Source organism: Fringilla coelebs (genome assembly GCF_963513975.1).
Source record: "Fringilla coelebs genome assembly, chromosome: 14".
NCBI classification, from domain to species: domain Eukaryota; kingdom Metazoa; phylum Chordata; class Aves; order Passeriformes; family Fringillidae; genus Fringilla; species Fringilla coelebs.
Genome location: NC_140040.1, coordinates 19,017,117 through 19,033,956, shown reverse-complemented (window position 1 = coordinate 19,033,956; position 16,840 = coordinate 19,017,117). Strand labels below are relative to the sequence as shown.

The 16,840-nt window shown below is 39.0% G+C and overlaps 1 protein-coding gene across 1 annotated transcript in view; it reads left to right on the top strand.

Moving 5' to 3' along the window:
- The window catches only part of LOC311159270 (transcription initiation factor TFIID subunit 4-like), a gene marked incomplete at its 5' end in the record, with an annotated part of 149,496 nt that overhangs the window by 36,035 nt on the left and 96,621 nt on the right, over positions 1 to 16,840 (top strand). The window contains 2 exons of the mRNA XM_084215253.1: positions 1,495 to 1,609; positions 9,503 to 9,672. Coding sequence (XP_084071379.1) covers positions 1,495 to 1,609; positions 9,503 to 9,672 — 285 coding nt within the window. The remainder of the gene's footprint in view (positions 1 to 1,494; positions 1,610 to 9,502; positions 9,673 to 16,840) is intronic.

Here is a 16,840-nt window from a genome sequence, read left to right as displayed (position 1 = left end):
GTTTGCCATTGCAATAATTTTCAAGGTTAACACATTTTTAGTCTTCTAGATCTTAATTATACAAAGCAGAAATCTGCTAATTTTTATTATTGTATTGTTTCTTTCCTTCCTTCCAGTTCTCTGAGTAGAAAACCTTTCCATTAGTTCATCTGAAATAGATAAATGAATTGCCTGGTCTGTGAACTAATGCTGTCTGTGACTCTCATGGACCTTGAATATTCTGATGACAAAGTATTTTTATTCCCCAGGCTTGAGCCTGAAGTCCTAAATCTGGTTTTGTATTTGCTAATGTTAAGAGTCCACATTACAGTTTATTTATACAGATGGAGAACTCAACAAACACTGTCAAATTATTTTCTCTTTAAGATCATATGTTGGAGTTGATGAAGACTTCCAAATTAAAAAAAAAAAAAAGTCATGCAGGACTCAGTCAAAGCTAGCAGTTTTGTATTAGCCAAGAAATGTTCTGAAAAGGATTTATTAGGATAGTTGTGTTTCAGATTTTTACTATTCATAAAAGAAAAATACTGTAACTCTGTTGAGGTTCTTCCCATGGCATTTATGTGCAACTGAGTCCCTGGGGTGCAGGAACAGCCTTCACATCCTTCTCCAAGTCTCAAAAGTCTGTATTGCTCAAAAAAATAAGAGTGATACACAAGAGAGAGGTGAGATCTTTTAAATCAAGTTGATTGAGTTATTTTACTTGCCAAAACACAGGTGGGATTAAAGGAAGCCCAAAATGTAACCCAAGTAAATGTGTGTAGGCAGTCAGGGAGGGCCTACTCCAAAAGTTCCTTGTCAGAGAGGAATTTACATCTCTTTAATTTACTGAATGTCCACCACACTTTGGCTCATTTAGAAAGCCCTGTTTTACCCGTACTTCAAGACTTGTCAAGTCTAGATACAGATCTGAATTATTTTTGAATCATTGTTTTCAAGATGAGAAAGCAAAAGGCAACCTTTATGGGGGGTGTGTGTCAAATTTGGCAATAGTGTTTTTTCTTTTATATGCAATGCAGAGCATTTTAAAATACATGCAGTACTTTCAATTCTGAAATACATCTTTTTCACTGCAATAAAGGACAATTACTACATAGAAAATGTAAAAGATGTAGCTAATACCCTGAGTTACTCTGACTTTAAGTATTTGTATTAAGAACATTTAAAATTCACCTTCTTTATTCTGTACTGTTTATCTAGGAAAGTGGTTTACTGGCAATTGCAAACACACTTATAGCCATTAGAAATATTATAGCTGTTCATGGCCAATGGTTTTTGGTTTTGGAATCTTCACTGTTCCGTAAATATTGAACAAACTGTAATGTTAATATAAATTTTGTGTTTTAAATTGTTCTTCTTCAGCATATAGTCTTTAAAAATAATAACTTCCTTTGTTTGCAATTTACAGACAGTTAAATTTAGTTCCTGGACAGAAGGTTCTTTGATGTAAATTGTCTAAGACAGCTCATAATAACATTGCTTGGTGTTTTTCAGGCACAGTAGGGAAGGCACCAACAATACAAGCCAGTAAAAGTCCTGGGGGCTTTGGTGTTCAGGTCTCTGCAAATCAGAAAAACAAGCTGAATGACCCTGGAGGTGGTTCTTTCAGGTAAAAAAAGCAAAAATAATAATAAAAAAATGCAGCGGGGTGGTTGGGGGGGATCTGAAGTATAAAACAGAATTTAGAATTGGTGTAACACCAGAGGGCAGTCTTTTACAATAATTCCTGTCTTTTTTCCCTGGGATTGGATGGCAATTTTCATACTTAATTCTATTTTTAAAGAAGGAAGAGGATCATTACATATCTTGAGGATTTTTCTCTAAATGCACATTTGAACGTTTATCAAAACTGTAAATTCTGCGGATTGTAATAAAACTTCAGCTGAATGGAATCATGTGCACGAGGATCTAAAGAATCTGTGCTTGGTGTTGTGCATTGGATTCTGCTGCTCCTGTGGAATGTGTCTTGCTGGGAAGGTGCTGGTTGTGAGAGCAGCCCCTCCCTGGCCAGGGACAATCCTGGGGGGATCCCTGAGCAGGGGATTGTCTCTCCTGCCTTCCAAGGGAACGCTTCGCTGTGTCTGAGCTCCCTGTGCTTCCTTTTCTCGTGGAGGTTGGGTGGTTTTTGGGCCCCTGTAAGAAACAGGAGCTGCAAAAAAGGTTCAGCACAGAGCCAGTGATGCACTGAGCTACTCTGCCAGTTCTTTATACTCCAAACTTTTATTTGTATATATTTAGGATATTTTTACTTTTGGTAGTGAAAAGCAAATCTTATGTTTACTGCTCTCACTAACACCATTTCAGTTGTGTTAAAATATTTTCTTTCTTTCTTTCTTGAATGACAAAATATTTCTAGATTTTAATCTTCATCTTCTGGGATTCTTATGTTGCTCTGACATCATCAAACCACTAATTAATTTTCAGGCTTATGCTTTTGCAGGTGAAGTAAAAAAGAATTTGTAGCTCTTTGAAATATTTCTGCTTTGAGGCATGTCAGTATTGTAACTAATAGTGGTAGTACTTAGTATTAATCTGGAAGCAAAATCATTCAATTTTTTATTTTGCAATGCTTTTGCCTCCCACTGAGTATTTAAATGAATTAAAATGTCTGTTGGGTTCAATTGTACTGTCTTAATAAGTATTTTTTATGTTTGTAAGCAACATGAGCATTTATTCTTCGTTAGTATAGCTTTCAATTTTACATACACCAAAAGGGACAGCATTTTTTTAGCTGGATGTTGTAAACTGTGCCAGGATTGATTCTTGCATTCACTTAGTTTATACATAGAATATATTAGGTTAGCTGGAATTGTTAATTTTCCCTTGGGGAGAAGCAAATGCTCAAGGCACTGATTGATAAATCAATAAATCTTTAGTGAGTTTGGTAAATAAGCTGTCAAGGGTGTATGTCATTTTTCCTCTAGAGAACAAATTTTAGTCAGAATGAATGTGTTTGTTTCCTTGCATTGTTTTCTCCTTCAAAATAGTAAGACACAAAGCTGCATTTAAATAAGTCCATAAAATTGCAAGGATTTATTAAACAGCAGCAAAGATCAAGCTTTTTCCTGATATCTTAACAAAGAATTCGGTTGTTTGCATATTTGCATTTCAACCCCTAACCTCTCCTGAGGACAAATAGATGTCTGACTATTAAGCCTAAAGGCACAGAGCTGGAAATCTGTATTAATCCTCTGAATGCTGACTAGTTTTCCTCAACATTCCCAGCATGTGTGAAGAATGTGTTTTTAGCCAGAAGGCAAACTGGCATCTAAAGCAAAGCAAGAATTTTGAAAAATAGTTGTGTTATGTATAAATTTATTTTGCCCTTAGTGTTTTATTATTGCATATTTGTTTCATTATTTTACATTCTGCTTTCTTTAAAATAACTTATTTGAACTTTTCACTTTTGTGAGCGAAGTGTTGGTCACTAGAAGCAGAAATTTGAACTTCATTGTGGTTTTTTTTCTCTATTCTGAACTGTAGGAGATACAAGATGGAATTACATGAAAGATCTAGCAATTAAGAATTTTGCAAATTGCAGCTGTGCCTTTAAGGGCAGCATTTATTACTGAACTGTAAGACTGCTCACATGAGCTCACTGTTTGTTACAGTAGCTGTTCTGTGATGCAGAGTTCTCAACCCAAGGGTTCTGCAATGTGAAGCTGTGCTTGTGAAATTTTTGTTCACTTTTTTGGTATTCAATTTATTATTGCTGTATTTATCAGAGAGAACTACATGTAATCCCAGTTAGCTGACTTTCAACTCTGTTAATACCTAAGGACAGAAATTTGAGTTTCCTTCTTAGTAATGTTTCTCTTTGTTTTACAAGCAGAGGTCTAGACTTGGGTTTGTATCATAACAGGCCAGCTTGAGGTTTCTGTAGCTGAGAGAAGGAAAAATCCCAGTGAGGGGTGCCAGGGACCTGCCTGTGTGTCCACAGCTGCTGCTCATCACCTCTGGTCCCCTGAGAGCTCACTGACAGCAGCTGCTCCTGCTGTGCTGAGAGCAGCAGGCTCCCAAGGGGTTCTTGCCACAGTTCAGGTAGTGGCCATTGCAGGGAGCCGTGGAACCATTTGTTCCTGATGTGGAGATGGAATCACTTCAGCTGGGAGGTGCAGCTTCCCCCTGGGGTCAGGTCCCTGTGTGCTCTGTGTTCCTCCAAGGATGGAGGTGGGTGTTTGTCCTCCTGTGTTATCCCAGCCCTCCCAGACTGCTCTGCAGGGCCAGAAGTGAACAGATCCATCCCTTGGTGTGTGGGATGATGCTGTGGTTTGTGTGCTCCTTCCTTTGACAGAAACCTTTCCTTTTCTGAAAGGTATTTCTGAGTTACATCTGACCTGGAGCCTGGCAGTGTCAGGTTTTATACAGCCAGTGTGATGGGGTTTGTTTTCAGAGACAGTTCTGTAAAGTCTCTGAGATCATTTGAAGCTGATCTTAGTATCTGTGTTTTATTCTGCATTTTGAGGTGGACTCTATGTGGAAATAAAAAATTTGTTTTCAGACCTCCCGTGCATAGCCAAAAAAAATCTCTTGTCTAGTATTTTATTTTCATTTTTAAAAATAAAAGTTTAGCAACATAAGCAAAGCAGCTTGCCCTTTAAGTGATAGAACACTAATGGATGTTAAATGGATAACTTCAAAATTTTAATCTCAAAATGGTACGTGAAAAAACCTTGCCCTTGAGTTTTTTGTTTTTTCAAATGAATATTTCAAGCTATAAGGGGATTGTGTTTTTTCCATGTATTTCAAAATAAAGAAAAATGCTGATCATAAATGTGGTCTGTTCTGTCAGCCCTTTTGCTTATCAGAGAGAAGATTCTGCATAGAGAATGAATTGTGTGGCAAAGCAGTATTAGGGAGACATTTCAAATTATAACATGAATGTCAGAATAAACATTATAATTGATGTGTAAATGGAATCTATGCCATTATAAAATATAACACAGTAGTGGCTGTTCCAGTCATTTCTAGTCACCATTTATATGCCATGTATTGTTAATCTCTGACTGTGTGATCCATGGGATCTGTGGGATGTAGGGACTTTGTCCTAATGCCATGCAATTCCCTTGGAGGAGAGGGGAGTCAATATGTAATGTTGTCTTGATTGCCTTATGCATTCTTCTGGCTTATTTGGGAGCAGCTCAGTGTGGCAGTTTGGGACAGCAGTGGCTCAAGTCTGACAAAAAGTGCACAAGAAAGAAAAAAAAGAAAAAAAAATCATGCAGTTAAGGTTTGTTCATAAAGAAAATGCCACCAGGTTTTTATAATGGCTTGTCTTAGTTGAAACAAAGTCTTTGAAACCTTTCACAGAAAACTGCAAATACTTTGGGTTTTCTTGCTTATTTTCAGATAAGATTTTTTTTTGGCAATTGCATGAGTCTTTATAATGAGGGAAAAGGAGGAGGAAGATTGTTACAAGAGGCTGAATATAGGAGGAGGAATTGGACTCTTGGATTATTATAAGATACAGTTTGTATTTGGAGGGAGTTTGAGAACTCATGCTATCTTAAAAATACCATGTGTGTTGGAATGTTAGATTCATCCTATGAGACTCAGAATTTAATTCAGTATAAACCAGAAATATTTACTGAAACAGTAGAATTGGGATGGGCTTAGTAATATATGCCAAGAAATATGAAATTGTTAAATATTGTGCTCTGATAAAAAAAGAAGAGTAGACAGTAATCATCAATCTAGATGACCACTGGATGGCATCTTTGTTCCACAGAATAACTTCTGAAAACTCACTTATCTGGGCTTAAAAGTTCACTTTTATAGGAAACTGTTCAGCAAGAATAGCAACTCTATATATAAATGTATGTTTCAGTATCCAAACATTTTTTCATTATGAGGTTCCTTGAAGTAAGGAGGAATATATGGATAGGGCTCTTCCTGTCAGAAAAAATTCTAGTCCCAGCTGTGATTAATACATTTCTTATTAGTTTTCCATGTAATACTGGAAAAAAAAAATAGGATGTACTTGGAGATTGTAGCTTGCAAGTGTAAGATGGAAGGAAATTATTCTCTCCAGGAGTTCTAGTAACAGTCTCTGTAAGTGCTACTGCATTGGTTTTGATAATTGCATTGAAATCTAATTTGTGTCCAAAATACTTGCTGGTTTTATTTCAGAAATATTTATTTATAATGTGGTCACAGATCTGTACACTGAATAAAAATTGGAGTAGGGAAACTGCTAAGCAGAAGGAAGGTAAGAGATGGATGGTATTTTCTTCAGCTATGAAATAAAAGGAGAGAGAAGTGTAGGCTTCTCTGAGAAGTTATGTTCTAGAAGTCAAGATTGCTGTTTTGATTTTTTTAATGGATGATTGCTTGAAGGAGATCAAAGCACCTTTGTCCTGGCAACCTGATGTGGAAATACAGGATTGACACTCTTGATTACTGCTGGCCAGTTGTGCCCAGCTGTGAGAGCTGCTGGCTGAGGAACAGCACTGGGAACCCCTGTGCAGCTGTGGGAGCTGCTGGCTGAGAGATGGACAGCACTGGGAACCCCTGCCCAGCTGTGGGAGCTGCTGGCTGAAGGATGGACAGCACTGGGAACCCCTGTCCAGCTGTGGGAGCTGCTGGCTGAGGGATGGACAGCACTGGGAACCCCTGTCCAGCTGTGGAGCTGCTGGCTGAGGAACAGCAATGGGAACCCCTGCCCAGCTGTGGGAGCTGCTGGCTGAGGGATGGACAGCACTGGGAACCCCTGCCCAGCTGTGGGAGCTGCTGGCTGAAGGATGGACAGCACTGGGAACCCCTGCCCAGCTGTGGGAGCTGCTGGCTGAGGGATGGACAGCACTGGGAACCCCTGTCCAGCTGTGGGAGCTGCTGGCTGAGGGATGGACAGCACTGGGAACCCCTGTCCAGCTGTGGGAACCGCTGGCTGAAGGATGGACAGCACTGGGAACCCCTGCCCAGCTGTGGGAGCTGCTGGCTGAAGGAACAGCTCTGGGAACCCCTGCCCAGCTGTGGGAGCTGCTGGCTGAGGAACAGCTCTGGGAACCCCTGTGCAGCTGTGGGAGCTGCTGGCTGAAGGATGGACAGCTCTGGGAACCCCTGTCCAGCTGTGGGAGCTGCTGGCTGAGGGATGGACAGCACTGGGAACCCCTGCCCAGCTGTGGGAGCTGCTGGCTGAAGGATGGACAGCTCTGGGAACCTCTGCCCAGCTGTGGGAGCTGCTGGCTGAAGGAACAGGACAGGAATTCTCTGTGTGGGGCCAGCCTGGGAACCTCTGGGTTTGTTTTTACCTGGCTCCTCCAGGGCTCGGGCTCGTCCCCTGGCACCCAGACCCACGGCGGGGTGAGGGCCCACGGGATGTCACCACTGGTGGTTTGATCTATTTTAGCTTTATTTTGAAATTTGGGTTCAAGTCCATGTTCCAGAAACTTCTGTTTTGCATAGTTCAGAGTTTGTGTTCTGGGAACTGCCTTGATAGGAGTTTGGTTTTCCCGTGGTTTGAGGCCTGCTGGATTGGGGCCTTGTGGGTCCTGGGTGATTCTCATTCCATTTCAAGCATTCAGGTTTTAACCTGACAGAATCTTTGTTTCTTTCAGTTTTACCTGTGGTTTTGCACTTGTAGAATTACAAACTCTGGAGTTGATCATTGCATGTTTCAGTCAGTGTTGCTTGTGAGGTGTGGGCATGGAGCCAATTCCTCAGTGTGGCCCAGGTCCCTCGGTATGGAGTCCACGCCATGTGAGATGTAAAAGTGACAGGACTGGAGGCATGAAGCACCTCCCTAGGAAGAAAGGCTGAGAGAATTGGGATTTCTCAGCCTGGAGAAGAGAAGGCTCCAGGGTGTGAGCCATTTGAGGCTTTCCAGCACCTGAAGGGAGCCCTCCCAATGGGGAGAGACAATTTACAAGGGCATGGAGTGGCAGGACAAGGGGGAATGGCTCCAAACTGAAGGGCTATAGGTTCACATTGGGTATTAGGGAGGAATTGTTCCCTGTGAGGATGCTGAGCCTATGGCACAGGTTGCCCAGAGAAGCTGCCCCTGGATCCCTGGTAGTGCCCAAGGCCAGGTTGGACACTGGGGCTGGGAGCAGCCTCAGACAGTGGGAGGTGTCCCTGCCATGGCAGGGGTGGCACTGGGTGGGATTTTACGTTTCCTTTCAACCAAAACCATTCTATGATGCAACACTGTTCTCAGGAGTTTCATTTGAAGACAAGAAATCAAGTGCTTAACACTCCTGGAAATTAACAGAAGCTCGTTTGTGTAGACTTTTTCCGGAAAGCATTGTAAATATTCAATTTTCTGCCTCAAGTGTTCAGCACATATCTGCAGGTTTACACAAATAAAAGTCCCTTCTTGACTTCTTCCCACAAAAGAAAATAAACCTAGTATCTATCAAACCATTGTAGTCTTCCACCAAAATTGGCTGCTGTAGTGCAGGTAACAGGAAAAGTATGGGAGGAGAGGGAGGACCTAGATTATGGATTTCTGGATTTCCCTCCTTTTATTCTCAGACCTTACTTGCAGCTATTGGTTTTTGCTGTGGACATTAAGCTTGTTACAAGTGACAAAGTATTCTAGGGTGCATGGGACATCAAGTATGTAACAATTTAAAAAAAATCTTTTAAGCTTTTGTTTGTTCACTTTATACAGTAATAGGAGTATGGACTTGAATGTTCTTATCCATATATATCTATTCTTGAAATAATATTCTCAAAGGTTGTGTAATCACTCTAGAATATGTTGAAATAGTGTTTGTGTCAATAATAGCTGTGAAACAGAATGTGCTAAATCCAGATGGCTGTTTCACAGCTCTGAGTCATACCTCAGACAGGTAGGAGGTAAAGATGCTTGGGAGATACTGGTATGGAAACTCAAGTTTGTTTGTGCTTTCTCAAGCTGTTAAAAAGGATGTTGTAGTTAAAAAAATGGCCTGGGAGTTGCTGTCATCTTCTCAAATGCAGCTCATTTTCCTAAAACTTGTTGACACAACTGATATTTGTATGTTGCCAGAGAAATTACAGCATGTACTCCAGCCACACTTGGATGCCAGGCTCACCTGTGAGCTCAGCATGGTCAAAGAATCTTCCCTGACTGTTGCTGAAAATGCTTTGATGCCTGTTTTAGTAGGAACTTGTGAAACAGGATTAAAAATTCATGGGTTTGCTTTTAATTTCTGTTATTTATTTTACCATTTTGTGCCTAGTTTTCTTTATAAAGAGAAAATCCCAATGTTCAGTTGTTAGTTTCCTGATCAGCCTGGTTTCACTGATATCACTGACTCTCAGATGAGGACACCTCTGTCACATCTTCTCTTACCAGTCAAATCGTCCTGCTTCTGATGTTTTCTGATATGGGCAGAGAAATCTGTGGTTGTTTCTGAAGTTATTTGATGAAAATGGAGACACCAGGGGTTGTGTGTATCAATTGGCCCACCCACTGGGCATGTGGCATGGTGATTCCTTCTGCAGAAGCAGATGATGCAAAAAATGAATCTATTACATGGAGAATTTGGTTTTATATGTTTGTTTTTTTTAATTGCAGAGATGATGATGACATCAATGATGTTGCCTCTATGGCTGGTGTTAACCTTAATGAAGAAAGTGCCCGAATTATGGCCACCAGCTCTGACCTGGTGGGAAGCCAGATGCAGTCCTGTAAAGATGAACCCTTTCTTGCTGCTGTACCTCTCCATAAACGCATACTTGAAACGGGTGAGAAGCACATCCTTTCCTTCTGGGAGTGTTTCCTTCAGAGCAATGAGGTTCTGAGGAGCAGAATATGCTTAGCACTTAAGATGGTTTTTTAAGCATTTGATTCCATAATTTTGTGTTTCTAAACTTTCAAGGTTTTTGTGATAAAAGTAACTTACCTCAAGTTGGAAATAAAATAGCATGCTGGTACTTTTAAACTTAATGCTTTCCCCATGTTTTTTATATCCAAGGATCTCAAAGCTCTTTGCAAACATTAATTATTTCTCACAATCCTCCTTCATGTTTTACACATGAGAAGATTGAAACAGAGAGGTAAAGTAAGTAGTACAGGTCACAGAGGACACCTGTGAATAACATTTAACAGAATGCTTAAGTTTCCTGTCAAGATTTTCTTTCCCCATACAAACCAGTTATTCAGTTCTTAACACCTGCATCTATTAAAGTTCATAGTGATTTTCTTAAGGTGTGTTTTCAAAAAGCTGTGTTTATTTATTGTGGCAAAAAGGTATGTTTGTTTATTCTGTCATTTGAAAATGGAAGTTAAAAACTTTAGTAGAATAACTGTTCAAGATTAGTGATGTCTTAAGGTTAGGAAATATAGAATGCATTTTATATGACATACTTTATTAATATACACTATGTGTTCTGGCACTTAAATGTATATTTTCAGCATAATTTTCGTTATGTTTTTAGTGCCATCAGTGTCTTAACAAACTAAGCTCCAGTTATTTAGGGGTGTAAATTGTATCTCTTTCAGATCTATGCTTACATCACAAATTTCTAGGCATCTAGTTCTCGGAGTTCTAAAGATAAGACCAAAATCTTGTTGCAAATCAGTGCTGTTAGGTTTTTTTTCAGTCATGTGGTTTCTTCTGAAATGCTGTTTGTGTTTATGTTCATTGAATTAACAGGAGCCTTTTTATATTGCAGTTGCAGGCAAGTTCTTCACTGACTTATTGTCAGACTTCACTCTTGTACTTTACAAAATGGCATTTTAAGTTCCCCTTCAGCGAAAGGAATGGTTTTGAGGTTGTAGTCAGCTGGCTGTGAGGATGAGATGACAGCTGGGAAGCATGTCCTGCCTTTTGGGACTGCCTTAGCACCACCTGAGACTGCAGCCAGCCAGGGCTTCATGAGGTGTGCCTGAGAAGCTGCTGGGAGGGATGCTGGCAGAATAGTTGATACAGGTGTAAGAAAAGGAAAAGGCAACAGACATAAAACTGTTAGAAAGAATGGGAAATCAGTAATGAATTTGCCACATCAGCCTTAATGAGCTGTCTGGCTGTAACAATTGCTGCACAACATGGAGTTGTAATTACAAGTGCAGGACTTACAGGAATCTGTACATACTTTAAGAGCCACAGAACCCATCACACTATTCATCACTGCCTTTTGGGGTTTGCTTCTCTGAGGAACAAATCCCTATGGCTGTTTTTGAAGCTTTATTGGCTTTGATAATTGAAATTAAACTTTCAAAGCTTTTAAAAGCAGCTGCAGGGATTTACTTCTCAAAAGCAGTGAATCCAGAAGAGAGGCCACTCCTAGTGATCTCCTGCAGCCACTTTTAGAGCTTTATTTTGGTTTTACATGAAGCCTTTTATAGTTTTGAAAGTGGCTGTGGAGTTCAGAAGTGGCTGCTATCTGGGATCTATGGCTCTTGAGGAGAGAATTCTTTCAGCTGATTTTGAAGTTTTAGAAGCTGGGTTTTCACTGTGTGTGGCCAGATTTGTTGTTTGCTTAGGACCACACACAAATTTAGTAATTTGTGCTACTGGGCACTTAAAATAATGACATTGTAAGTTTACTACAAGACTCAGTATTGCCATATGTTGCTGTGACAACACCAGGACTAAGCAAAGCGCCCGTGACCTTCTCGAGCACGTTAGGAAAAAGTCTGGGATGTGAGTCCTCATTCTTCTGTTTTCATTATGCCTGTTGACAAATGAGTTAAGATACATTGTTTCTTCTTAATTTTGCCTGAATATGACTTAAACAGATGTTATTTTCTACCTTTAGGTCTATTCATATTTAATCACTTCAGTTTTAAGGCAGGTTTTTAATGTTTTAATAAAAGAGAGATTTGTGGTGTGTGCAGTATTAGGAAACTGCTCTTGTCTCCTTTCTCAGAAGCTAGATCTTTCAAGTTTTCTGTAATATTAATCTCCTCCTCTCTTTTCTGAGTAAGAGCTCTGTCGAGCAACTCGGTAGTGTTCCCCAAAGGCTGTTTCAGAGATTGTGCTTCCATTCACCAGAGTTGGAATATAAACTGCTAAAGTGAGAGCAGATGCTCTTCAGACTTTGGCAGTAACCACCAGCCAGATGCCTCAAAGACATAGTGAAAGAGGTTTCTTAATATATTGTATGTTCTTATCTCTATTTGAGCTTGGCAGTGTTGTAATCCAAAGTTTATTTTAAATCTAAGGGACTAATATTGATCCATTTAAATGGAAGAAGTAACTGAAAGGTAATTCATGCAAAGATATTCATCCACTTCCCACATGCTTCCTTATCCAATTTTGTATCTAGTCATTTTGGGCTGATAATCATTGCCATTTGTTCATGTAGGAAGGCAAGGCTGTGACTGTTTCAAATTCTTCTTTGATGCAAAATCAAGAGTGGGTATTTCTCAGCATAAAATGTATTTCTTTTGTTATTCCACTCGGAATCATAAAACTTTAAACCCTGATCTTTCTACATGACAGCAGAGCACAATGAAACATATACAAAGGGTTGGAAGGGTTTTGTTTCCCTTTTTGGGAAGTTGAGAGGCAGGGGTTGATATGCATCATGCATGTGCATACCAACTCCTGACACTTTCTAGGTCTTTAGCTTTGTTAGTAGAATGAGTAGTGTTTCTTCAGAGGACAAGCAAGCTGATTAGACCCTCACAAATAAATAAGGCTGCAAAATCCAAGCTTTTCCACATGGTTCTATGGGAATGAACAATAAAAATAACCTTAATAATTTGTAATTGTTTCACTTATGTTCATTTATAAGCTATTTCTTGCTGGGTAAGAAGGCTGTGTTAGTTAGGTTTTAGAAGCTAGTTTTTGACATTCTGAGTTTTTTGTTGTTTACTGAATGAAGCAGCAGGCGCTACTTAGTGAAGCAGGTTTTTAAGTGTGACAGTTTTCTATAGTTCATAACCATCTTGTGAAAATAGAGACTCCTTGGCTTTAATTCCTTGATGACAGCATGGTTTCTGAGTGCAGATAAGAACAAGGCTGCACTGCATGTTATATTAAATATTAGTGAAAGGTAGCAGGACGCAGCAAAGGGTGGCATAAAACATGATCCTTTTTATAATGCCTGATAACTAAATCCATGGAAAGAGGGAACAGCTGCCTCATGTACTTTTCTGAGAACTTGATGGTCTTTCAGACCTTCAGTGGGGGTTCCAAAAATTTTGCTTTACATTTTGTGAACAACAGAGCATGATACCTTAACAGGTTTAGAATCTGCAGCAACTTATTAATTCCCACAACTTTTAATTCTGATTTCTTCTACAATCAGGTGATGCCATTTTGCTTTTATTAACTCTCCCTAAAATGTCACAGCTTCTGGTGAACCCTAACCGTAAATTAACTGTCACAATGCAATAATATTTAAGCAGGAGTTTGCATATTGTATTCTTTGGCTCACATGGTTCCTTTCTCTCTTCACTTTGTGTTCCTCACCCCATTTTTATAATTCAGTTTTATTGTTGCAGAGCACTGACTGAATAGAACAGATGTGGTGGTCTTAAGAAATATGGGACTGGTTTGGCCACATGGAATATATTTTGAATACTGCTCATCTTGTATCTTCCAAATTATTTTAACTTAAATGCATATGATAGAAATTTATTGGAGAATCAGCCATGATATTTTTATTTCACATTCATTCAGAAGTTTTTACACCTGCATTAAGAAATCAGATTGTCTGTAGCATGGTTTTACAAAATGCTGTATTTTTTTGTCACCTAGCATTGTTGTCAATGTCCTTTGGAAAAGTGTGTTATACTGACATAGCATACATCTGCAATATTTCACACCACAAATGTAGTTCTGGATTCTCTTGCTTCATATAAATATATTTTTAGTTTAGAACACACATAGTGGTGCTTGCCAGTTATTATAAAGCTTGAAAGTGTGCTGATGAATCCAGTTTCTCCTAGTTCAGTAGTTATAAGGCCTACAGTCCTCCTTAAAACACTTCACAGAAGCTTGGCTGGTTAGAAGTGAGCCACTGTTTCTGTCAATATTACAGTTGTATGGTTAGGCTCAACATAATTTATAGATTTACCTTTTTGTTATTTTACATGTAAAATATGTTTTTAATTCTGTCTGATGAAATATTGATCATTGCTCTGCCTTGATTCTTTCTTTGTTCAGCCACGCTTGAATTGCATGTCTGCTATAACACTGCATGTTAAACCTACAGAAATAGCTTATCTGGCTTTTCTATATTCTGGGGTGTATTGAACCTACTGTGTGGCGTGGCAGTGGCAGCAGTTGTGTGCCTATCTATATATTTGAAATAAAGAATTTGTGTGCTCTAGAGGGCATTTGATATTGCTAAACCATGTTAAAACCCATAGGGGTACCCTTCATGGAACCAGGCCAGGTGATTTCAGCCTCTAGTTAAAGCATTTGTTATTAGTTCAGTAAGTCTTTCTGGCATCCTCTTTCTCTGGGTTTGTTTGTCAACATTTGTGTTCTTGTTTGAATGAAATGAAGCTGTCCTATTGATGGCTGCTCTTTCATATACAGAGCAGCTCTAACATAAAAGTGTAGTTATTTCTCTGGTTGCTTTACTTCAGAGGGCTTTTATAGCTACTTCAATTACAGTGGTTGTATGTTCTGAAATTCTCAGCTCTCCAATTGCCTGTGAATATAATATTTTGTTTTCACTGCACTTTTTGTTGATGTGATTTAGTTGTTTTCACTGCTGACTTTTAACTTTTTGTCCATAAGTTGATTTGTCTTCAAACTGAAGTATTCATTTGAATATAGTTTTTTTTTCCATCAGCATCTTTCTGTCAGGATGACTTCTGTAAATGCCTGTGGACATAACTCCTGATTGTGTTTGCTCTAACACCTACCTGTTCATAAGTGTAGCAGATTGAAGTCATGCACTGTCCTAAGGACGTGCTTGAACTGTACCTACAGTGGAGTTCTCTGGATTCTACTTGCTTTTTCTCAGGGAACAAAAAAAGTCATGTTAGGTATTGTATAATCCAAATTGCAAGTTATTGTGCATGCCAAAAGCATGGACTTCCTCTAGTTTCTGTAAACTTCAGTCTGGCACTGCAGAGATGTGACAGGTGTAGAGATGTATCCACATTCTGACATCTGGAATAGTTCTGCAACTATAGGTCTGAGCTTTTTTCATTAGTATCAGACAAACAATTTGCTAGAAGCTGCATTTAGATGAAAAGATGTGTGTTGCTCTCGATTTTCCAACCAATGTCCATAGTTGTGATTTCTTAGGCTGAGATTGGAGTTCATAGTACATGTTCAATAGAGAATTTGGTTTTATATTCCAACAGAATCAATTGCTAATGTTACTATATTATAAGACAATTATATTTGATTTACATTTATTATTTCCTTTTCAAAAAAGGTGAGAATCCATTCCCATCTTAGTATCAGCAGCAGTGTTGCCAAATAAACATAATCAGTAAGTACTTCAGCAGAATGTTAAACCCTATTGTTGTTCTTTCTTTAATAGGTCCATGATTAGACTTCCTGTTTTACAAGATGTCCCAACATGTGTTGGAATGGTAACTTCAGTACCACCTGAGAGCTTGGAGTCTGCCTTTCTGTGAAAGGTAGGGCAGCTTCTGTTCAATATTTTTTGTGTATTTACAAGGTTTTCTTTTTATTAATCTTATTGGCTCTGCAACACTACAGAATCTGAGTTATGCTTTTAGCTGTATCACCTTTAGGTGTCAGAACTGATGTTATTTCATCAAGCAGTAATTTCTCAAAATAAATATGATTAATTTAGCACTGTTTAAACTATGACTATTTATGGAGAAAATGATGCTGTTTCTTCAGGCATCATTTTCAGAGGTTTTACTCCAGCTGAACTGAGAGCATGACCATTATACTTGGTCTGAGAAATATTTAGAGAATTCAAGTTTTGTTTTCACCATAATTTTGTTTTCACCCGTTCTTCATTCTGTTTTGTGAATGTAGTGAAAGTGCCATCTTTAAAAGGTCTTGCTATTTCTAGAAGGCAGTTCTGGCCTTCAGGGCCCACCAAAATATGTTACCCAGCCTCAGAATAAGTTTGCATCTGGGAATTGAATGGCTTAAATTTCCAGGTCTCTGCAAAGGAGAGTAAAATTAAGATCATCATTCTGTGGAGATGCATTCTCTACCAGATTCATTTATAAAGTCCATGGATGTAAAATAAGAACAATAAAAAGAAAACCTTAGAGAACCATTCAGTATTGCAATAAAGCTGACTTACATTATCCCTGTAGGCAAACTCCATGCTCTAGAGGTGGTGCTAATGTCCCCAGCGCTCAACACATGTTGGAACATCTTTGTGGAGGAGGAAGTCATTGATCAGTGAGCAGCATCTTCAAGGATCGTTTAAGGGGGAAAAAGGAAAAGGTAATATTTTTAAAAATATGTTGGAATGATTGTTCATTATGTTTATTTGGCAATCCTGCTGCTCATACTAAGGTTATAGTGTTTTCATTTCTTAAAATTACTGACAAACTTTGTAAACTTCCTTTAGTCTTTCCTTCTCCCATTGTCAGCCTCCTTCACCTTGCTGAGTCTGCTGCAAACGAGTCCAGAATTGACTGTAACTCATTGGCAATTTGGCACTTTTTTCAGTGGTTGTCATGCAGAGGGGGTTTATCTGTGGTTTAACCAGTTTTGCAGTCCCTTGTGTTAAATAAGTTAGAGCCAAACGTTGAACTGGTACGAAGACGTTCTGCTGCTAACCAAAGGGTATTTGTTTTCAAGGAAAAAAAATCTGTTTGTGTAGCTGCAACACAAAGTTGTGCCAGATGAGGTACCACCATCTGTTCTTGCTCAATAGTGTAGAAGTGCAACCTTACTATAAACTTACCATAAACTAAAGCTATTTTGACAAAATTAAGTGACCATATCTGACCTGGTTAAATTTTGCAGTGGTGGATCTGGTGATGCTCTATTTGGTATTAATG